Source organism: Hypoxylon trugodes, assembly GCF_022578975.1.
Source record: "Hypoxylon trugodes strain CBS 135444 unplaced genomic scaffold F4822scaffold_6, whole genome shotgun sequence".
NCBI lineage: Eukaryota > Fungi > Ascomycota > Sordariomycetes > Xylariales > Hypoxylaceae > Hypoxylon > Hypoxylon trugodes.
The window spans coordinates 2561547-2583681 of record NW_026250021.1 but is presented as its reverse complement, the minus strand read 5'-3'; the positions used below and the strand labels follow the sequence as shown (position 1 = coordinate 2583681).

At 47.7% G+C, this 22135-nt stretch overlaps 5 protein-coding genes and 1 non-coding gene across 6 annotated transcripts; 3 read left to right on the top strand and 3 right to left on the bottom strand.

Annotated features, from left to right (window-relative positions):
* Positions 1-3758: 3758 nt before the first annotated feature.
* On the top strand, positions 3759-5194 carry F4822DRAFT_296544 (putative short chain dehydrogenase/ reductase). The gene has a single exon (XM_051455119.1). It carries the CDS (start codon positions 4172-4174, stop codon positions 4958-4960), a length of 789 nt encoding a protein of 262 aa, XP_051313711.1. The 5' UTR covers positions 3759-4171; the 3' UTR covers positions 4961-5194.
* A 68-nt stretch (positions 5195-5262) lies between these two features.
* On the bottom strand, positions 5263-5362 carry F4822DRAFT_t79. Its single transcript has one exon. It is a non-coding gene; the product is annotated as a tRNA-Ser (tRNA).
* A 7744-nt stretch (positions 5363-13106) lies between these two features.
* Positions 13107-15881, bottom strand: F4822DRAFT_408032 (uncharacterized protein). Its single transcript, XM_051458548.1, has 7 exons — positions 15365-15881; positions 14817-15154; positions 14751-14757; positions 14473-14695; positions 14335-14417; positions 14059-14278; positions 13107-14005 (listed from the first exon to the last, which is right to left on the bottom strand). The coding sequence occupies exons 1-7, from the start codon at positions 15470-15472 to the stop codon at positions 13350-13352; spliced, it is 1635 nt and encodes a 544-aa protein (XP_051313710.1). The 5' UTR covers positions 15473-15881; the 3' UTR covers positions 13107-13349.
* A 26-nt stretch (positions 15882-15907) lies between these two features.
* On the top strand, positions 15908-18169 carry F4822DRAFT_296402 (amidase). The gene is made up of 4 exons (XM_051455117.1): positions 15908-16682; positions 16744-17055; positions 17111-17412; positions 17471-18169. Exons 1-4 carry the CDS (start codon positions 16414-16416, stop codon positions 18100-18102), a joined length of 1515 nt encoding a protein of 504 aa, XP_051313709.1. The 5' UTR covers positions 15908-16413; the 3' UTR covers positions 18103-18169.
* Positions 18170-19504, bottom strand: F4822DRAFT_296398 (alkylated DNA repair protein AlkB). The gene is made up of 2 exons (XM_051455116.1): positions 19074-19504; positions 18170-19018 (listed from the first exon to the last, which is right to left on the bottom strand). Exons 1-2 carry the CDS (start codon positions 19348-19350, stop codon positions 18237-18239), a joined length of 1059 nt encoding a protein of 352 aa, XP_051313708.1. The 5' UTR covers positions 19351-19504; the 3' UTR covers positions 18170-18236.
* A 278-nt stretch (positions 19505-19782) lies between these two features.
* F4822DRAFT_408023 (Pkinase-domain-containing protein) lies at positions 19783-21997 on the top strand. The gene is made up of 3 exons (XM_051458547.1): positions 19783-20329; positions 20465-21140; positions 21199-21997. Exons 1-3 carry the CDS (start codon positions 20293-20295, stop codon positions 21452-21454), a joined length of 969 nt encoding a protein of 322 aa, XP_051313707.1. The 5' UTR covers positions 19783-20292; the 3' UTR covers positions 21455-21997.
* Positions 21998-22135: the final 138 nt, after the last annotated feature.

Below are 22135 nucleotides of genomic sequence, written 5' to 3'. Positions count from 1 at the left end.
GATAAGCCATATAATTGTTTTTAGGGCTTTCACTGGGTTGGTAAAACCTTGCTTCGTGTGGTCAAAGCGAAAGAACGCCAAAAATTGGCGGTTGGATTGATCTTGGATTTCTACTGGGAACAGCGCCCGTATGATTCCTGTAAGAAGCATGTCCTTCCCCTGGCCAGGCTCCCCGCGGATCCACAGTAGCTGGTTCCCCGACCCTGAAAAAGTACTCCAGCTCAGAAAAGACTTATACTCTTTAGTCGAAAGGAGTATCTGGTAGAGCTGGTATTCCGGACGGCTAGGGCTACCTTCAACAGGGATGCTAAGCCTAGGATCGGATACGTCGAGGTCATTAAGCAGCTGCGCATTCTTCCCCGAAGGCCCCGGCCGCTCAGCTTCAGGAGATGGTTTGCGTGGTTCTATGTTGATATCCCTCCATAGCACTTCGAGAGGTTCTTGTACACGTTCTTTGTTGAAGACTGGTAGGGTATTTTCCGCCTCGATCAGCATCTTCAGCCCCGCCCGCCGAAATTCAAAGAAGAGAACGCTGGGCGTTGTAAACGTAAGGCTTCCAAGATGGGAACACACGATCGTCATCAAATAAGACAGAATAGCCTTATATAGCGACGTAATCCCTTGCTTGAGTTCTGAGGGTACCGTGCCATATTTTGCTTCGTAGAGCATCTTTGGCAAATGGCAGTACCATTCCATCCTTGATATGATGTGTATAAGACCCTTGCTATCATCTTCATCTTCTGCTTTAACGGGATTGAGAATAACCTAATTTTATGTGAGTAAGTGGGATGCGAAAATGACGATTCAAAAAAAAAAAAAACATACCTTTGACGCCGCGTAACAAATAGCAACCCACGCAAGTACCGCTTCCGTCGTTGTCATCGATTCCGTGTTCTTGACGATATCGACTAGAGATGCGTCCTCCTGGCGACCCCCTTCATCTCTCTCTCGGAGCCAAAGATAGAGTAGCTTCTCCATTTGATTACGCCTAGTTCCCCTATTTTGTTGATCGATCAAGTTCGTGAAGATATCGGATGGTGGGCTTTGTGGCGACAACTCCGAAACAGACTCCTCCAAACATCGAGATAGAATTGTCTCGTACCAGGAAACTAAAATGGAGCTTCTCATACGGAGAGACTCATACGCCTCGTCCCAAAGCGACTCTCGTGGCGTTTCAGTACCGGAGAGCGGCAGTGAAGGTGTTTCGAGCGGCCTTTCCGACACATTACTCGAACTAGGATGTGATACTATCGCTGGTTCCTTCGGAGATTGTTCTGAGATATTTATTGGGGGTTGTTTAGTCTCGTCTTGCTGGTCTGTCACTGTGGCTGGCTCTGTGACTGGTTCTATGTTTGGTTCCGTGGAATTTTCTCCAGCTAGGTCCGTGGCTAATTCTTCGGATATCTCCACAATCGGCTCTGTAGCAGGCTTTGCACGCGGTTCTGCTGCTGGATCTGTGGCTATTTCGGTAATTGGTGCTGTGTCCAACTTCGTGTCGGGATCTGTAGCAGACTCTTCAACCGATCCGGTAGGTATTTCCGCCGGCTGTTCTGTGATTGGTTCCGCGGATGGTCCTGCTAGTTGGCTTTCCACTGTGTCTGCTACCGCCTCCGCTACTAGCCTTTCAAGTGACTCTGGAACCGGTTCTAAAGCTTGTTCTGTTACCGATTTTGTTGACGGCTGTGGGGTTGAATCTACATTTAGCTCTGTAACTGGTTCTGCAACTGACTCAATATCTTGCTCTGGTAATGTCTCTGCTACATGTCCCGTTGACGGATCTGTTTCCAGTTCCTTAGTCGGTTCTGCCACTGGTTCGGCGTTTCGTTCTGTGGTTTGCTCTGGCACCGGCTCTGCCACTGGTTGTTCTGCCGATGGTTCCGTAGTTGGTTCCGTATGAGGTTCTGTAGCAGACCCTGCTACCGTGTCTGATAATGGTTGTGCAGCCAATTCTGTTATTGGTTCTGTTGCCGATTTTTTAAGTGGTTTTATGATTGGCTCTGTAACTGGCTCTGTAAAAGACCTTATGAGTGTCTGTGTAGGCTCTGTTCGTGGTATGTTTTCAGTCGGTGAGGTAGGTTTGTTCAAGCTGTCGGTGTCTGTTTCGATGGATCGAGCTGCTAGACTTGCAGCTGGGGTTGCGCGGCTTCCTCGACGAAGATCAAGACTCCGTGAGACGTCATCCTCAAGAGGTGACGGAGTCTCGCTGTCCCGCCTTATGATTTTGACCAAATTTGCCGCTGCTTTCCACATCGTTCTCGGCTTCTTCCCACCCCGATTATCCATCTTTAGGGTATCTCGCTTGCGGGTATGCTCTAGGTTCAATTTTCAGTATTAGCACAATTAGACTGGTGTACTGACAAGCTTACCTGTTTATATCGACAGAGATTTGAATGTGTTCGACCAACCAAATGTCCGCAATCATCGTGCATGTATACGAAATACTGTCCAATCATAGCACTCTCACTTCGGATTACTAGTGCTTTCGTGGGGACGAAGCTATGGCTGAAATTGCACGCAATTAATCGAAGGCGGCTCCGTTGGCTCGCCAGGGACGTGTTGTTTTAATATTGTTTTGGCTTGGGCATCCATATTGGAAATTGTGATGTTCTTCATTGACGTGTCGCATCGCAGCTGGCTACTAAACTGCGAAAAGCCAGCGTGTAAGGATCTAAGTTGTTAGGTAATTGGTTCAAGATATTAGAATGCCTCGTGCTCCTGTGTAAAGTCATCTTTTTCTATATCCGTAATGCCTGTGACTTGCAGGTCTTTTCTCTTATATATGCTTGGTCCGCGTGGATACTCCAATTCCACACAGTCTTAGTTGGACGTTCTGCCATCGTCTTGAAACCTGTTTAAGGGTCCTAGGCCTAAGAATGAGGCCCGTACCCCTTAAATGTATGGACAACAACACTATTATAGCAATTGCAGTGGCTGTTGCGATCCCCATTTTTCTGGTTGCTAGCTGACCATGGTTCACTGACTTGGCCTAAGACAACCATGGCTAGCTCTCGACTGAAAATCGGAATACATCGCATGAATCCGATAAGCCGGAAAAGCGCGGGGGAAACAGCGGGAGCTCTCGCCATCCGACATAGACGATCGCAGCGAGAGCGAAGGCATTATTCGCAGGTACCGGGTCGAACGTCAGGTTCAATGTCGATGATGATGGAAAGATGGCTAGTTCATGATATTGTCGAGTTATTCTACGACGAAAGCGGGGGTGGCGTGTCAAAGGTACGTGGCGTTATTACTCAGCGACATAGGCAGGAATCTTAAGCTGGAAAATTCGAAGAAATCTTTCAACCCAGGCGCCGTCTAGGTGAGAATTATTCACCAGTAGATGGAATTGTTGATGAACAGTCTATCTCACTATCTTAATGCTTCTAGAATTTCAGGAAATTGCTTGGAAAAAAAAACACACCGTCCAGTCTTGTCCGGTTAGCCTACCAAGTTTCAAAAGCAAAAGAGTGAAAAGATCGTCTGTCCCAACCTCCCGCCCATAAATCGTTTCGCGACAGTTCGATACATTTCGTCAAGCCTTTCAAAAAGCTTCACTTATTATCCACCTAGGACCATTTATTGGTACCATGATGTCTAACAATAGACCTGGGATTTAACACGATTTTCTGCAATTACTGATGTTACTGATCATCAACATGTGCACCTACCTAGCTAAGTTACTCCGCCGTGAAGGCGGGTTAATTAATTCGGGATCGTCAAAATTATTTCCACTTTCGGCCACCAAACTACCTTATCTCCGGAACCATTAACTCCAGAACCGCTTAGCTCCGGTATACCTGACCGGACTCCTGGGAAGTCTCCGTTAGTGTCGTCGCCGAGTCACTATCTAAGCAGTTAAACAGCGCGGCGACGACACTTTATAGATGAGTTCTGCCGTCTCCGTTGAATCGGCTGCTAGAATCCGACCGACTGGGACGCCGGGGGAGATCTTTTCCAGAGTTGGCAGTTTATTTACAATGGATACGGAGATACGACATGATGCGTTTTCTATATATCTCTCTTCGTCTTCGTCTCTTACTTCGATATAGATGTATTGCTAAAGCATATCCCATTTGAAGCTTCTGCCTCTCATCCTTTCCCTGGAACATTATAGCTCGTCTACTTAGCAATTCTAGCTTTATATAGGTACAACCTTCATCCACATCCAACAATGCCTTCCATCAAGAACCAACACATCCTCATAATCGGAGGCTCCTCTGGCATAGGCGCAGGAGTCGCTAAACTCGCCGCCACCGACGGCGTCCACGTCTCCATCGCCTCGTCGAGCCCAACACGCGTCGAAGCCGCCGTCAAAAAGCTCCAAGACGCGGTCCCGGGCGCCCAGATCCGGGGCTACGTATGCGACGTCAAAGACAACGACGTAGAGTCCAACCTCGAGAAGCTATTCTCCGACGTCAACACCGCGGCGGGCGGACAGTTACTCGATCATATCGTATACACCGCAGCTCGTTTCGAATTCCGACCTCTCGCGAGTGTATCGCGGGATTATTTGAGGGATAGCACGCAGTATACTTATGTCGTGCCTTCGCTTATTGCGAAGCTGTCGCATAAGTATGTTAAGCAGAGTACTTCCTCGTCGCTTATTTTCACGAGCGGACGTGTCGCCGATAGGCCTATGAAGGGCGGCGCTATTGGTTCCGGCGTGAGCGCGGCTATAATCGGACTTGGACGTGGGTTGGCTCTGGATCTAGCCCCCGTGCGCGTGAATGTTGTTAGTCCTGGCGCTACGAACACGGAAATGTTTGGGAGCGGTGAGCAGCGAGAAATGCTAGTTTCTGGAATAGCTAAGACGGCACTGTTGGGCAAAGTTGGGACCCCTGAGGAAGTGGCTGAGGCGTATATCTACCTCATGAAGGACACCAACGCTACAGGGAGTGTGGTTAGATCGGATGGGGGTGTCCTAGTCCAGCCGGAAGAGACCATAAAGCTGTTTGATTAGGAATGATGGCTTGGAAGTTCACATCACTTATCTTGAACTTCCTAATCTCGGATATTAAGTGGACCACTCCTCTCATGTATTACTTACAATTTGTCTTAATATCTTCGTTCTAGGAAGGGGAATTAAGTACGTATGTGGCCTTCTACTTGAAGCTTTAGTCTTGGTGGTCGAGCTCATCCCATTATAGTAGGATAAAAAAGGGGTAAGACAAAAACTAAAATTTCGTAAACCCTCACCGGAAATTAAGAGAAATCATCACACAACCCCGTAAAATTAAATCCCCAAAAAGAAAATAAAAATGTCGACGTGGGCCCGATTCGAACGGACGCTCCCGAAGGAACAAGATTACAGAATTTCAAAGAGATTCTAGTCTTGCGCGTTAGACCACTCCGCCACCACGCCTTAGAACAGACACTGTATCGTACTGTGAAGTAAGGGCTTCTAATTGAGTACTATATGACCAAGCAGGTAAGAGCCCCATTTAAATAGGTGGCCCACCAATGAGATAAGCGGGTACGCCTTTGCTATTATCAAACACCTGAAGATAGCTCCATTTACTTCCACTTACGAAACGCGCGATTGGAAGAATTTCCATCTAAAAATAGTTTCCGTCTATAGCATGGGTAGAGAAATCTACGGTTACAATATCATCGAAACAAGATTCGTAGTGAAAGTTCTTTTTAGCATACTGTGAGCAATGTATCCTCGTTGATTGTTTTAAAATCGTCCCTACCAAAATTTTTAAAACACCAGCTACGCAAAGTCGAGGATTCCTCTTGGTGACCTGGATATCTCTACGTACTTGGGCATGAACTTTTCAGTTTTATCATCACATTCAGATATTTATCATGACTAAATTGTTATTATTGAACTTCCACATCATCATATACCATCACAATTTACTCAGCTCGTCTTCTACCGAACCCGAAACCCACCGTCATATTAACATCCACTCACATACCAACAGTCACTCAATTACAAATTTCAAAACCTAATACACTTGCACAAAAGAGAAAATGCGTGCCATTCATACAACACCCAATGCTGTGAGGCTTAAGTAAAGGTACAACAATGTGGACGCCTTCGTTTTCCAGCCTTGACCTAGCAACCCCACCCTTTTAAAGCTACAGCAGTTTAATAGTAGAAAAAAAGCCATGAACCCCTCCTCCACGGGGTAAAATGTCCGGCCTAATAGAAGCCAAATAACCGCCTGCATAACGTACATTGCAATGCTTGTTGATGGTATCTCTTCCACGATCCAGCCTAGCTATTCCGCACTACTGATGCGGACCACCTCCTCGTGGTCTCTTGGCGCCGCTACCCACCTCCGAATCTCCCCTAGGTCGTTTGTTTCCAGGTTGGAAGTTATCAGCTCCAGGATTGAGGCTATTCCTGCCCTGCGCACCCCCGCGGCCTCCACGCCCCGCTGCTCCGCCGCGAGCACCACCGCGTGCCTGATTAGGTCCGCTTGGCCTGCGAATACCTGTCGTCGGCATTGGAAGACCTGTAACCTTAGCCGGAAGCTGTGCTCCAGCCGGGGGTTGGCCAAATGGGTGAGAAGCTGGACCACCTTGAGAGACTGGTTGTTGGGAAGGTTGTCCGAAAGGGTTCGGACCCGCAGGCGCCGGCTGTGACTGTTCGTTCTTAACGTTTGCAAATGGATTGACTGGCGCTGGGACATTGTTTGCCACCCCTAGTTTGGGTATACCGCTTGTCTGGGGATTCGTAGTTGCACTGGCAGCTGTAGACTGGGCAGGAGCTGAGAGGTTGTTAGCATGTAACGTTCGAGCGACTGGGTAGTGACTAGACTTGCCTATTGTAGCATTCGCTGTCGCCGGAGCAGCTGATGAATTGGTAGTAGCTGGTTTCGGTGCTGGCGGCAATGTTACCTCTTTGGCAATTTCCCATACTTCCACGACTGGGCGTTGCGGTGTGTCTTTCGCAGCGGTCTCCACAACGGTCAACTTAGCGGCAGCAAGCTGACTTCTCTTTTCAGTCATGTTGAGTTTCACGTGGCTCTTAGTAGTAGCCAACTGAGTAGCTTGCTCGCGTGCTTGGGCTATCTTCTGCTCCCACTCTGTCTTCTGTGCCTCTTGCTCTTCGCGTACCTTCTTCGTCTCGAGTGCGAGTTTGTTTTTGATGTTGTTCTGAATGATACTCTTAATTGTAGCATTGGTAGAAACAAGATCCCTTATCTCCTTATCATTAAGTGAGCTGAAGTCGGCAATGGAGGTCGTAGGTGTTCCTGCGGGTGTCTCGGAGGAATTCGGGCGAGCGGGCGTTATAGGTGGCTTTGTGTCGTTGGGGGAATTGGTATGTTCCGCTTCCCAAATCTTTCGTTCCTGTTCGATGCGAAGTTTGAAGTCGGACTCTAACTTTTCGACGTCCCGCTTCATTTGGGCTCTTTCCTCCTCCATCTGAGCTTTGAAATCGGCGAGGCGTTTATTCAATGACTCCTTCATTTTATCACTCCTATTTCTAATGATCTGATCATGTTTCTCGGTCAACTCCTGAGCCTTGGCTTCCCATTCAGCAGCCTTAGCTACAGCCTCCGAAATTCTCTCTTCGAGGGCCTTGCGTTCTTCGTTAGACAACGGTGTCGCTAGAGAGGTTGACTCAGAAATGCCTGTCCCGTTCTCTACCTTTCCGTCGCCGTTGGTCGCTCGAGTCTGCGCATTAGCAATGGCCTGATCTCGCTCAGATATCGCCGAAGTTAGTTGATCGCGAGCATTTTGCAACTCTTGTTCAATGGTAGCCTTTTGTGACGAGACGTTTTCTAGCTCAGCTCGTACCTCCGCTAATTGAGTATGTAGAGCGGGTAATGTATCCGTATTAGACGAATCAGCAGGGCCAGAACCAGTCGAGCCCTTTCGCGCGCTCTCCTGAAGTGCTTCGACTTGTCGCTTGAAGTTGTTGATCTGTTCCTCTAAACCTTGCCTTGCCTTCTTAGATTGATCTAGTTCTGCTTGGGTTGTCGTGAGTTGACCGGAAACATCATTTAAGGTGGCCTGAAGCTTGTCCTTTTCAGCGATTACTTCGTTCTTCGCATTAGTCAGATTCCTAGATCTCTCTTTGGCGCTAGCGATAAGTTTTTCTCGCGATACCTGCCATGCAGCCTCTTTCTCCTCAAGGGTCTTCTCGAGTTCATTGACCTTTTCCCTAAGAGGAGCCTCTATTCCTTGTAGTGCTGTCCGCTCCGATTCCAATTTAGCTACGGTCTGCTTCAGTTCTTCGACTTCCGCTGGGTCGGTCCTGCCATGTTTGGAAAGAATATCCTCCGTTCGCTTTTGCCAACGGTCTCGGTCTTCGTGGAGCTGTTTCATCTCCGCTTCTCTAAATGCTTGCTGACTCTGAAGTTCCTCGATCTGAGCTTCGAGTGGTTGAATGGTAGACTCCAACTCCGAAATTCTAGCTGTTTTCTCGGCCAATTGAGCCTGTGCTTGACGAGCTTCTGCTCGTAACGCGGCACTACTCTCCCGGAAAAGGTTAAGTTCCTCTAGCTTAGCCATCAGGTCCTTGTGGGCTATAGAATTTCGGTCGCTGTCACCCTGAGAGCGACGTTCTTGCTCCAACTTCAGTCTGGCCTCATCAAGTTGTGACTGTGCATATTCAACTTGCTGTTGCAGCCTCTTGGCCTCTTGCACTTTGAGATCGTATTGGACCTCCAAAATGTCTTTCTCGCGGCGGAGATAGTTGCTTAATTCTCGGAACTTGTCTGTATCTAAGCTGCTTGGCTGCGCGGCGATAGTATCGAGGGATTCATCGGTTGAAGACCGGCTTTGCTGTAGGGCGGAGACTTGTTGGGTTACACCTTCTAGTTGTTGATGGAGAAGTTTATTCTGAGCGTTCGCATCGTCTCGGCGGGCGCGAAGCTCTGAGATTTCCCTCTCAAATCGTTGTCGCCGCTCATCCCAGGAGCTTTCACTCTGTAATAGTGTAGCTTTTGCTGATTCAGCTTCCGCCTTCCAAGTCGCCGCAGAAGTTTTCAATTGGTTGAATTCACCACGTAGATTAGACAATGATTTCGCCGTTTCACCGTGCTTCATGACTTCGCTTTCGTATGCTTGTTGCGCATTAGTTGCAATCTCGGCCTGAGCGCGAAGGTCCTGCTGGTGGAATTGGGATGAAGCCGTGTATCTTTCCTCTTCATCCTTCAGACGTTTGATTTCTTCATCTAGAATTGCCTTTTCGTCCTCGAACTTCTTAGCAGTTTCGGCTTGAGAATCGCGTAGATTCGATAATTCGCCGTTGGACCTCGCTAATTCAGCAGATAGGTCCTCTACTCTTTGCTCAAGTTCCTTGATCGTTGCGTCCTTCGCTGCGATGGTTGCATCCATCTCCTGCTGGTATTGGTCCTGAGCGGAGTTCAACCTTTCAAGTTCTTCCTCCGATGCCTGGCTCAACTCCTTGTACCTTTCGACTTGCGATTGGGCATTTTCTAGATGCGATTTTGTCATCTCAAGGTCACGTTTGAGATCCGTTACTTCGTGAATCAAATCCTGTATACGCTCATCCGAGTCACCTTGTGCAGCACTCTGCTCTTGCGCTGAAACAATGGATCCCGGTCTTGGCGTAGGTCGTGGTTGAAGCCTTTCTGCACGCTCCTCCGCACTTCGTAATTGGATAGTCAATTCATCAACTCTACTCTGAAGATGATCCCGGCTAGTCTTGGTGGCAACAAGCTCTTCGCGGATCTGACTGAGGTTGGTAGTGAGTTCGTCGATTCGCTTCTGAGACTGTTGGGCGTCATACTCCTTTCGGAGTTGCGCCTTCTTTCCTTCCTCCACTTCATCAGATAGCTTTCTCTTGGTTGTGGTGAGGTCGGTTTCCAAAGTATCGATCTGAGACTGTAGGCGTCGCTTCGTCTCAGCCTCGCTTAATTCACGCTCATTTTGAAGCGATTGCTGTGTAGCGATCAACCCATTGAGGCGGGCCTTCTCCTGCATCAAGTTCTCGTTGTCTTGGCTTAATCGTTCTTGGATATCTTTCCATAGTTTCTTTTCTGCTTTGAGATTTGCGTTTTCACTTCGCATACTCTCAAGCAGTCCTCGTGCCTCAACAAGATCTTCAGCAACTTGTTGTGTGCGAATGTCTTGCTTTGCAGCAGATTCAGACATGGTTTGGTTCCTCTTTTGGAGTTCCCTATTTTCACCTTGCAAAGCCGTGAAATTCGATTGGAGCATTTCGTAGCGTTCTGACGCAAGAGAAAGTTGAGACTGCAACTTAGAAACCTCTGCCTGCAGCGAATTCCTCTCTGCAGATAGTTTTTCAAGTTGCTCTTTCATCGTTTTGCGATCAGCGGTCTGCTCATTGCGGTAAAGATCAAAGTTTTGCTGGAGATCTCGAAGCAATGTGGTATAATCCGAGCCATCGTCATTCGCAGCAGAATTTTGCTCGATGCTAGCTAAAACGCCATCCTGTGTTGAACGACCCAAAGCCGAAGCCATTTCATCAGCGGATGCCCTCGATTCAACTATGCGTCGGAACATGTCTCTTTCCTTTGTGATGCTTTCAGTCTGCACCTGGAAGCCTTTGAGGGTGTCTCTGAAAACTTCCAATTCCTGCTCTAATCGTATCCGCTCCTTGTGATCCTCCATCGCTTGGCTCTTGGCCGAAATTGCTTCCTCGTTCTCCATTCTCTCTGCGAGTTCGTGAGTGACCTGGAGGAGCTGTTCATTTCGCTCCTGGAGTTGCTTGATATTCTTGAAGACGACTAGACGCTCGAGAATTGAGGTATGGGCGTTCAGTTCATCATCTCCTACCGATTCGGCCATCTGGCCTCTCTCCAATCCTTGTAGGATTAGGCGTTCGTCGGAGGAAAGTTGGTCGAGGCCTTTCTCGAGGCAATGCACATTGAAGGTTAGCATTTGGATCTGCGCAGAAAGACTCTTTACTTCGTATCGAAGAAGGGTATTGCGTTTTTCAGCATCCGCAGCAGCCGCCTCTGCCTTACGGGCTGCTTTCTTGGCTGCATCCCTCTCTCTGAAACTCTCATCTGAAAGGTGAGACATTGTCTTCATCTCCTGTTGTAACCGATCGTTGTCGGCTTGAAGCTCCTCAAGCTCCGGACGCTTGGCTTCTAGTTGATCAATGACGTCGTCTAATTCTTTTGCTAAATTGCTGCTACGAAGTTTCTCGGCGTTTAGCTGTCCTTTGATCTTATAGTAGTCCTCCATTAGCTGGGTTGTCGAGAGTGACTTTCGCGTAGAGCCAGGCGTTGCAAAAGGTGAGCCTGAGCGGAATAACGATCCATTCAAGGGTCGTGGTGTTTGTGGTGCAGATCCAGGTTGTGCAGGACTGGGCCCTGCAACCATAGCCTCTAATCGACCAATTTCGTCTCGAAGGGACTCAACCGCCTGGGAAAGCTCCTCCTTGTCGGAATTAGCTCTAGCAAGTTCCTCACTAATTCGGCGGACGCTATCTTCACACTCTCGCTTCACTTGTTCTTCCCTTGTCTCAACCTCTTGGACCCGTTTTTTATAGGTCAGAGTTTGTTGTTCCTTTAAATCTACCAATCGTCGAAGGCTATCGCTTTCTTGGCGGAAGTCTTCCTCCTTGCGACCCGCGGCTTCTTGTAGCTGTTGGATTTTTGTTAGAGAATCATCAGCCTTCTTTTGGGCTTCGTCAAGACGTTGACGTAGCTGTTGTTCGGTACGCTTTAGAGATTCGATATTGGAGACGGCATCATCATTGAGACGTTGCAGCTCTGAGATCCGAGCACCCTTCTCTTTACGGTATTTGAGCGCCTCGGCAGATTTGGTCTTAAGCTCCTTCTCGAAAAATTCACTACTGCTCTGAGCCATTTGCAATTGTTGCTGCAACGATTGTTCTCGGAACTTGGAGCTGCTCGCCGCATTGTTCGCATTCTGGACGGACTGCTGCAATACCGATATTTCTTGGTTAAGCTTCAAGTTTTTCTGGTGCTGCGCTTGTAGCTCTTGAGACAGAGCTTCGTTCGCCGAATTCTTGGTGTCAATAATGGCCAGCGATTCTCGATTCGAGGTTTCTAAGGATACAATGCGCGCACGTAGCTTGTCGATCTCTGACTGTGATGTAGAGCTGGAAAACTTAATCGCTTGCAACTCATTTTCTAGAGTTTGGCGTGCAGTTTCTGCGCATCGGTGTTAGTAGCTTTACACCTAGAGATAAGGGTATGGAGGGAAAAAGAAATATCCGTACCTTCGTCCTTAAGCTTTTGGCGTAGTTCTTCGACATCTTTAAGCGCCTTTTTAGCAGTCTCATTGCTCGCGTCGCGTTGAGCTTCGGCACTGCGTACGGAAGTCTCAAGCTCGACTTCCAAGTGAATTTTTTGGCCATATAATTCATCGTACTCGTGACCTTTGGCAGCAACAGCAGCCAGAATGGCATTAACAAGGTCGACGGTCGGATCCGTGGTGACGGTTGTAAGGTTCGCCTCAGGCATACCCAGATGGGTAGCTAGGTAGCCAAGGTCTACCTCCGCAGCTGCCATTTCGTCAAGTGTCAAATCGAGATATGGCCATCAGGGAAATAATATTGTCGGTAAATGAAAGACTCGAATTTCGCGTAGGGGTATCAATTCCGATCTTGTTGGGTAAATGTGGTTGAAGAGGTCGGAGATGGGGAATCGCGATCGCGATAGAGATACGTGAAAAATTAGGTATGATAACTAGAGAAAAATAATGAAAGAAAGTAGTTGAAGGAGTGTGTATGATGGTGAAATAAACTGTAATGAATCAATCACGGGATCAATCAATCTACCTGTTCACCCGATGATAGGAAAACAGGTGGGCGAGACCGTTGTGAAAGAAACCGAATGTGAGAAAGAAGTGAAAGTTTGTGAATTTTCCTTTCTTTGAGATGGAACTCAGAGTAACTGTTTTCGGTGGAAGGTGGAAGGCGCGACGAGGCTTAGGAAGGTAGCGCTTGATGTCCCTGTTGCTTCCAATTTGCTTGCGCTCGTCCAGGGTGTACCTACCTGGTACCTGTCGAAAAAGTATCTTTTTTCTGCCTAACCCAAAATGAGGTAAGGAGCTTGGACCACATGCATGTTGTGGCCCACTTTTTATCAGCCCATCCCTGCTCGACCCAAAATACACAACCACGTCATTAAATAAAGTCACCAACGCCAGCAACCCTCAAACAGAATATAACAAAAAATCATACTCAATAAAGGAGAAATACATTCGCAATAAACATTATACCTACAACCTCTATTGAAATATACCGGATGAAATGTGACTCGGGCATACCATTCAATATTATACAAGTAAATTTTATCCTCAATTATCTACCTAAATCTTTTTATGTTCACACATATACTACCCAGGTACCTGGGTAGGTAGTTTTGGGATGGTGCCATCTGAATCACTATGCGTTTATTATTATTGTACCGAATAACTATAGATTATTACCCCCTCCGAATCTCGTCCATTTCATGATACTCAGCTACGGGTCCAGATTGCCAGCCCATGCCTTGAAGCTCTGCTCTAGGTTGGCCGTGTGCTTCATGCACTTGCGGTCCATGATGGCCTGGCGCTTCGTATAATGGTTGACTATATGCCTCGGATGCGCTATACGGATAATGTTGGCCCGCCGTCTGTGGGGAATATGCGCCTTGATTTGGATTCTGAAGCGGAGAATAGGCACTGTTGTCCTGGAGCTCCGATGTGTTTGGCGAACTGGCAGAAATCGGAGATACGTTATCGACCCGTGCTATCGCATGCCCCTTCGATGGACTTAAATTCGAGCCCCCATCAAGCTCTGGCTTCCCACCAAATTCGGCGCCTGCAGAGGAGGGCACAGGTTGGTTGTACCCACGATTGAGTCGCGATCGTCGCCAGAAGAAGAACGCCACAAGACCGAAAATTGCGACGCCCGCTGCGGCGCCTACCGCTGCCCCCACGATCGTGCCTATGTTCGGGCTACTATTGGCCTCTCCAGGCTTTCCTACCCCTTCCGTACCCCCATTTGATCCACTAGAGCTAGATGTCTCGGAGCCACCAGCAACTCCGGTCTCCTTTGGTGAAGATACCCCGCTGTTCCCTGTAGCAGATGTTTGTTGCACTATCACAATTATTAGTAGAGGATAGAGCGGCCATTCTAGGTGGCTTCCCTACCTGATTCAGTGACTCCGCCAACTGTTGTTAGCCCTTTTGCAGCGCTACAGTACGTGTCGAATAGCCGCAAGGCGATACTAACATCTTCTGTCGCAGTCGAATCGCAGGAATATTTCACGTCCGAAGTAATGGCGTTACTTAAGTAATTAGACATGCCGCTCTTAATACAGGCGCAAGAGGCGAGTGCCTGTGGACCGCTAGGACAGAGGTAATTGGTTTGCTTATGGATTCATTAGTACCAGCCATTAAATCTTCACAGGACGATTTTTCGCTCACCGATAATATTTCCCATGATACCGCGTACTGTGCGCAAGAGGCCAATGAGCTGAATTCCGGTAGCGCAGTTATATAATAGGTCACTATTTTCCATTGTCAGCCAAAGTTCCACAAGGCACCCTTCCAGGAACAACTCACTATCTCCAGGCGGGTCTGAAGTTGTTGGGAAAGAAGTAGTTCCATCGACCAATCCACAGTAGGCCGCAAATACGGCCTGTGCCGACTCGATATCCGCCGTATGCGATGAACATGAGGATTTTACTGACGTATTGATGCTCTGACTAGCACGCAGGGAATTTTGGTTTTTGCCGCATACGCATGTCGCGAGAAGACTTGGTTCCGCCGGACACAGGTCGTATGTCTGTCCTTCGATATTAGACTGATGGGGGGCACATCAACATTCAGGCCCAACTTACCATGCTCCTACATCACAGTTAGGCGTTTCATTCAATCAGAAACTCAACCAAAGGAGCAAAACTCACTGAACAATGTAAGATAGACCTCCCGCGGCGCATGGCGCGAGCTCTTGCCATGCTGGGAAATCGGTAATGTATTGTGTGACGGGGCTCGTAGGGGTCGGAAACGGTGTAATGGAGTCTTGGTTACAGTACGCTTCGAACACACTGGACGCACTCGCTTGGTCCTCCGATGCCGTCGAGCCGCAACTATAACTGACAGACTTCGAAATTCCTGACGATATCGAGGCGAAGTTATTATCTTTCGTACAGACGCATGATTGAAGATCCGTGACAGCTTCGGGACAGTGTTCAGCGGTCTGCGACTGGACGTTCTCGGAGATGGCGCTGGCTGCACAAGGTGCCTAACATAATCAGCGTCGTCTTGAAATTTTTATATTTCGCATCCCGAAACCCGAACTCTTCTCATCTTGTAGACCATGCCTTTCTCCAAGCAGGTCATATTGTCTAGTTCAATCCCCAACCTTCTTAACTTTTTCACACTAGGCCGAAGGAGATATACTTCATATTGGAGAGTGAAATTAAAATAGCGCTATCGCATCCGGTAAACTTACTAATACTGTGAATATAGAAAGATCAGTAACATATACTATTTCTGCTGCCCCTACGAGAGATGCGACTAAGCACGCCCAAGCGGGCAATAATCGTACTCGTAACATCATCGCACGTTTCTCATGATGGTGACCAAAAGTACGGAAGGAAATTGGGACTCAAAAATAAGTGCGACAGCGCAGAACAAAATGGAAGGCACTTATTAAACAGACCGATTACGAATCAGGCATTTTAGCCATCACAGCAAGCCATACGCGCATATTTTAGTATTAATTTACAGCACATTCGGGCACACCACGCCCTTGTCGCGAAGCGCTATACCCCTGACAGCTGAAGATTCTCAGGGCCTTGCCAAGGAGCCATGAGAGCGCCATCCTTCCCGGTCAGGAAAAGCTGAAGAATAGATACGGTCGACGTAGCCGCTAGTTACTGGTCGGATGTTAGTGGCGGTTTTGAGGTAAATGAGATTTTTCTATCTATCCACCGGTGCCAGCAGCCGTTCGCTTGCTCTAGTTTCGTGACAGCGACGCTAAGGGGTCGGCCCACTGTTGACATCCCCTTTCTACCTAGGTAGTCTATGACATTCTAACTTCTGTATATCTACCTTGGTATATATAAGCGAGGTAATCGCATTCATATAATCGCGATATCCGGATTGTCATTGTAGATTGGTACTTATTACCGGAACCTATGTGGCGCCCATAGGTTTTTGTATCGCGAAATTACGGAATGAAACATGCCCCAATAATACGGGATGATATCCCGCCGTATTATTATATCATCATAGTTTTCTATGTTCGGTTATAGAGAAGGTTGTTGTTTAAAAGCTAACGTAGAAGATTACTAAATTCGACAAGAGACAAGTTTACTTCTCGTTCCGCATATTTTCACTTGACGCCAATATGTGATCCGCGTAATGAGCTTCCAAGGTATGTTCTAACCTTGGGTAGCACGTGACTCGCTCCGACTCCGCTTCACCTTATCATCATTGAGATATGGAACTCCAATATTTCAACGATATCAACTATGTCTTCATAATCCTATATAAATCATGGCTTGCGCGATACGATACCCCTTCATTGCACCGAATTGTGGCCATCTAGCCCGTTTTATACCAGCTACAAGATGCCGATCTTCCGCGGGCCAACCCTTCCCCGCACTATCACAACCGTTATCGTCGCCAAAGATAAGATATCATTTCAGCACCAGCACTACGCGGGCACAAAATGGAGATTTTAAAGCCTTGAAAGTGCAGCAGAGAAGGTTGATGGATGCATTGCACCATACATGTTCATTCGGGACTGGGAAGAGATGGGGAAGGTGAGCCTTATTCAAGACTCCTACGGCTTTTCGAAGGTATGCTGAGTAACGGATATCACAGCGCACCAACTGAGACGGGAATGGCACGGCTTGCATTGAGCGACTCGGATAAACAAGCGCGAGATTGGTTCGTCGAAACTACTAAAGCTCTGGGGTGTAACGTGACTATTGATGCAATGGGCAACATCTTTGCGGTGCGCCCTGGTTGTCGCGAAGGTCCTGCTACGTTCGCTGGATCCCACCTTGACACGCAACCGACTGGTGGTCGATATGATGGGATCTTGGGAATTCTAGCTGGCATTGAGATGCTGAGCGTGCTACGAGACCACCAAGTGGAGACTGAGTTCCCGGTTGGGATTGTGAATTGGACCAAGTACATATTGTCCCTTTCCCGAGTCGTAGAAAATTGGATTAATAGAGTACAATAGCGAGGAAGGTGCGCGTTTCCCGCTTAGCATGGTATCGTCTGGAGTTTGGGCGGAAGAAATCCCCCTCGACCACGCGCATAACCTCCAAGAAGTTGGCGGAGGGACGGCGACAATGAAATCAGAGTTGGAACGGATCGGATATCTTGGCTCGACACCGGCGAGTTATCGAAGGATACCCATGGCTGCGCATTTCGAACTTCATATCGAACAGGGCCCGATCCTTGAGACGGAGAAACAGAAAGTGGGGGTCGTAAAGGGTGTCCAGGCTTATAAGTGGTTTACTGTTGATGTTCATGGACGAGGTACGATACTTAATATTCGTGTTTTTGGTGTATCCTTGCTAACTTAATGATTTATTAGACGCGCACACAGGAACCACCCCTCTTAGAAGCCGTGCTGACGCGATGCTCCTGGCTGCTCGTTTGATCACACATTCGCATCGTCTAGCAACCGCACATTCCGTTCTTGTTTCCACAGGTATACTGACTCTTAGTCCCGGTAGCACCAACACAATCCCAGGACACGTGCGATTTACGCTAGACATACGTGCTCCCTCCGACGCCACCGTAGACAACCTTGTGGTCGATCTGAAGAAAGACTTTGATCGACTTGCGGAAGGCCACGATATCGACGGTCTACTCGCGCATTCAACCCCTGGCAGGCCGCTCAATGTGGAGTGGAGGAAGGACTTTGAGTCTCCCGCCACCTTATTCCATCCGGACTGCATCGCAGCTGTACGCGCCTCTGCTGAGGCTGTGACCGGAAGCAGTAGTCTGGTTCGAGATATGACGAGTGGAGCAGGGCACGATAGCGTATATGCTAGTCGTCGGTGCCCGACGAGTATGATTTTCGTGCCATCAAAGAATGGGGTTAGTCATAATCCGGAGGAGTACACGAGCCCTGAGGATTGCGCAATAGGAGCGGAGGTTCTCTTGCAGAGTGTGCTAAGGTATGATCGCATGAGGGCCGATGGGTTGGCCAATGCCATATGAGGGGTATGATGGCGGTTATACACGAAAAAATCGCTTGATTTCTTTATGGCATCGACACAGACCTAAGTGTATATATCTAAATTAGTGAAAATGTGAATAAATCCATTTAGATGTAGCGTAATGGTGTTATAAGCCTAGGCTCGGTCCTTCATCTGCCTCACATTGAGGTTGATACGTTTGTTTCGCATCCACCCTTTCCACTCCTTGAACCTGTTTTCTTCAGCAGGCCAATCTGCTATAAAATCCGGACATGTATCCTTCAGAACCTTTGGTACGCCATGCCAAGCGTAGCGAGATTCCTGAGACATGTAGATGGCGTCACCGGATCGGAGCCGTAGAAGAAGGTACGGCTTTCGATATGATTCCTCACCATCGGAGTTTGCGGGTTTTGTATAGTTATTCGGTGCGATCATGAAAAGAGCATCGCATCCAATGCTTAGACTCACAAGTCCCTTGTCCGATTCTTCGCTCACATCCCGATGCATCATCATCGTATCTCCGGGGCTATAGAAATTGACGATGGCCGCTTGGGGAACAGTATCGGGGAAGAGTGTCTGAAGAAAATTGGCAATATCATGGGGGAAATCGGGAGGGAGTTGATCGGGGTACTCTCGGTTTGTCCAATCATATTGTCCCCCAAGAGTTACCCAAGAAAGCCGCCGTTCAAGGACTTGCTTGATGGATAGGGGCTTGTGTATTTTGGGATCCTTTGGGCTGAATTTCGCAGAGGCGTCTTGTGGGTAAGAGAAGAATGACTGGGAAGTGGCATCTTCGTTATCTTTTTCCCTATAGGGGAGATCGTAGTGAGGGTGTAGATTAGTCTGATGAGTGGGGTTGCTTAGGTCTCTATGGATCATACGAGACAGAAGTGCTTTTTGCGTGTTTGACGGAATAAGAGATGGGTATATGAGTAGGCCTATGCTACATTGTGAGATTTTCTTAACTAGAGAATTTGACCCATACTTTCTTACCTGGAAGTAAGGGATGGAAATAGAAGGGGACGTCGTGAACCACTTGTTTCTCATCCCAACTCTCGCCCATAAGTTGCTTGATTGAATTTGAGAGCCTTTCGCTAGGGATGTGTCCTGCTAACTTGAACTCCTTTTGATCCTTGGTAAGATCTAATTCATCAATATCCGGATGATTGACGAAATCTGCATGATCGGTTTTAGAGTATCTCTTCCAAGTAGTCTTGAGTTCATGGCTTGGTTGCTCATGGGCATCTAGGGTGGTAAGATCAAGCGTCATAGTTGGGCGCAGATCTGGATGCTTGCGATGAAATGACTCAGAGATTTAGCATATATGTTATTTGCTTTTAACAAAAGGTGTATCGTATGTGGTTTAGGATGTTATAACAATTTTTCTAATTCTCGTCTCGTCTGGTGAAATGGTATGGATGATGAATATTTTATGTGAAGTGCTGCATATTAGACCGTGAAAATAGTGCACTAGTACCCATTTTCGGTGATAAGATTATGCACCTACAGTACATATAGTGGCATGATATTGGTAGGTGGGGGCACTCTAATACTTGTGGTGAACCAATCAAATTGCTAAGAATGTAGGGAACTCGCTATCCTATCGGCGCCACTGGACGCGATAATCCTTGTTAGCCACAAACTGGCGCGTATTACAGGCCAATTTCAGTGTTTATATTATTGGAAAACAACCACAAACCACCAACTTTCAATCCTTCATTCATCCCATGCACATAGCACTTGTAAACTAGAAATCCCGGCGGTGAACTTTTTTCCAATATTTTGCAGTGCTTGAAATAATTCACGGTCCCAATGGAGTTTTAACCAATTGTGAGATTGCGCAGAAGTAACTCTGTCCGCTCTCTACTTTTTTTTTTCTCCCTCCCTCCAGTCTCTACCCTTGCAGCCAGCCCAGCCCAGCTGTATCCGCTGTTAATTATCACCGTGAAGTTTTCCTCCCTGCCCACCATTGCCCCTCGTTTTTTTCAGGCGTTACCCCCCAACCGCCATCATCTTATAAACGCCGAGTAAATAGCAACCAGCAACCAAGTTCTCTCAGCTTGGCTTGTTGCCAGCGCAGCACCTTTCTAATTCCAAACCAATTTGGAATTTTCGATACTTACACAACAGCTCTTCCAATCCAACATTCCTTTCTTACGTTCCTTCAATTTGATTCAATTCGATACATCAAAAGTAGTAGTTGACCGTGAAAATGGAAAACTACCAGAAGCTCGAGAAGATTGGCGAAGGTGTGTTCAACCTCTTATTTTCTAATTTCTATTCTCTATTCCCCATTGCATTCATCCATCCAACCTGTATATCCCTTTACTTGTATTACAATTACAAGACTCGACACCTCCGCTAACCCAATGCCTCCTTTTTAGGCACGTACGGTGTCGTCTACAAAGCCCGAGATCTGGCCCATGCCGGTCGCATCGTCGCATTGAAGAAGATTCGCCTCGAGTCCGAGGATGAAGGTGTCCCTAGTACTGCCATCCGCGAGATCTCACTCCTCAAGGAGATGCGCGACCCCAATATCGTGCAACTGTTTAACATCGTTCACGCCGAGGGTCATAAGTTGTACCTGGTCTTCGAATTCCTCGACCTCGATTTGAAAAAGTATATGGAGGCACTTCCTGTCAGTGATGGTGGACGTGGTCGAGCCTTACCTGAGGGTTCTGGCCCTGAGCTGGGACGTCTTGGTTTGGGTGCCGGTATGGTCCGACGATTCATGAGTCAACTTTGCGAGGGAATTCGATACTGCCACAGTCACCGAATTCTACACCGAGATCTAAAGCCCCAGAACTTGCTGATCGATCGCGATGGAAACCTCAAGCTTGCTGATTTCGGTCTGGCTCGTGCCTTCGGTGTCCCTCTTCGAACCTACACCCACGAAGTCGTTACTCTCTGGTACCGTGCTCCTGAAATCCTGTTGGGTGGCCGACAATACTCTACCGGTGTAGACATGTGGTCTGTCGGATGTATCTTTGCCGAGATGTGCACGAGAAAGCCGTTGTTTCCTGGAGACTCAGAAATTGACCAGATCTTTAAGACTTTCCGGTATGCTATACCGTTTTTACGTCTATTTATTGAATGGTGATACTAATTCCTCTTTTAGTTTACTTGGAACACCCACCGAGGAAGTATGGCCTGGCGTGACTTCTTACCCCGACTTCAAGCCGTCTTTTCCTAAATGGGTGCGCGATTATTCGCAGACTCTATGCTCGAATCTCAACGACGACGGTCTCGAGCTTTTGGAAGCCCTGCTCGTATATGACCCTGCTGGTCGAATGTCTGCTAAGCAGGCTTGCAACCACCCCTATTTTAATGATCTCCATCGCCCTACCCGCTATGGCAGTAACGGATATTCTTAAGCCACCTTTCCATCCAACTAGTACATGTATGGGATGAAGTCCCCCCCACCGGGTCGGAATATGCTTATTCACATGAAGCATTATTCCCGGCTTTCAGGATAGGGCAACCTAGGCGTTGACCAACGAATATAATTCTACGAAATACCATGATTAATTCGCCTCCAACCGAGAACCCTCGATGTATGCCGCGTATAGAATGGTTCGCTCGCCAGGTGAAACCCTTGGCTTTTTCTCATTTCTCCGATGTTTTCGCAACCTACGCAGCATATGGAACGTGGTTTTACAGGGCGTTGGAAGGGGACCTAGGCATTTGAGAGGAGTCAGGGTGGAAATAGGAACTACGCATGAGAACAATACTCTTTTTATTGCTGAGAGCTGCTGATGCAGCAGTCCGTGATGCAGAAGCTCTTGGACCTTGCATTTGAGAGGCCCTTGTTTCCTTTCCCTTTTCTTTTGTCTGAACTTAGTTACTCAACTTAGAGATGATGCATTTTCTCTTTGCATCTAGGTAGAGCAATTGAGACTTGTTGCATTTTCTAATAAGTGACTTGATTATTTATTTTTCTGCTTGTAATGCTTGTGATACTTGTGACGGTGTCGTGAATTAGTGCATGTACCTAGGTACGTACTTGTATTCTTGCTGATTAAGACGGAGTGCACGGATCGTATTAGTACCGTCTG

What these genes read in the sequence shown, in the direction of transcription:
- F4822DRAFT_296544 (XM_051455119.1), top strand. Translation starts at nt 4,172, where the DNA reads ATGCCTTCCATCAAGAACCAACACATCCTCATAATCGGAGGCTCCTCT.
- F4822DRAFT_408032 (XM_051458548.1), bottom strand. Translation starts at nt 15,472, where the DNA reads ATGATGTTACGAGTACGATTATTGCCCGCTTGGGCGTGCTTAGTCGCA. An exon ending in TTTCTATATTCACAGTATTA is followed by an intron (nt 15,155 to 15,364) that starts GTAAGTTTACCG and finishes TGATTATGTTAG; the next exon opens with GCACCTTGTGCAGCCAGCGC. An exon ending in TGGCGGAGTCACTGAATCAG is followed by an intron (nt 14,006 to 14,058) that starts GTAGGGAAGCCA and finishes TAATTGTGATAG; the next exon opens with TGCAACAAACATCTGCTACA.
- F4822DRAFT_296402 (XM_051455117.1), top strand. Translation starts at nt 16,414, where the DNA reads ATGGCTTGCGCGATACGATACCCCTTCATTGCACCGAATTGTGGCCAT. An exon ending in ACTGGGAAGAGATGGGGAAG is followed by an intron (nt 16,683 to 16,743) that starts GTGAGCCTTATT and finishes CGGATATCACAG; the next exon opens with CGCACCAACTGAGACGGGAA. An exon ending in TGTTGATGTTCATGGACGAG is followed by an intron (nt 17,413 to 17,470) that starts GTACGATACTTA and finishes ATGATTTATTAG; the next exon opens with ACGCGCACACAGGAACCACC.
- F4822DRAFT_296398 (XM_051455116.1), bottom strand. Translation starts at nt 19,350, where the DNA reads ATGACGCTTGATCTTACCACCCTAGATGCCCATGAGCAACCAAGCCAT. An exon ending in TTTCCATCCCTTACTTCCAG is followed by an intron (nt 19,019 to 19,073) that starts GTAAGAAAGTAT and finishes AATGTAGCATAG; the next exon opens with GCCTACTCATATACCCATCT.
- F4822DRAFT_408023 (XM_051458547.1), top strand. Translation starts at nt 20,293, where the DNA reads ATGGAAAACTACCAGAAGCTCGAGAAGATTGGCGAAG. An exon ending in GCTCGAGAAGATTGGCGAAG is followed by an intron (nt 20,330 to 20,464) that starts GTGTGTTCAACC and finishes CCTCCTTTTTAG; the next exon opens with GCACGTACGGTGTCGTCTAC. An exon ending in CAGATCTTTAAGACTTTCCG is followed by an intron (nt 21,141 to 21,198) that starts GTATGCTATACC and finishes TTCCTCTTTTAG; the next exon opens with TTTACTTGGAACACCCACCG.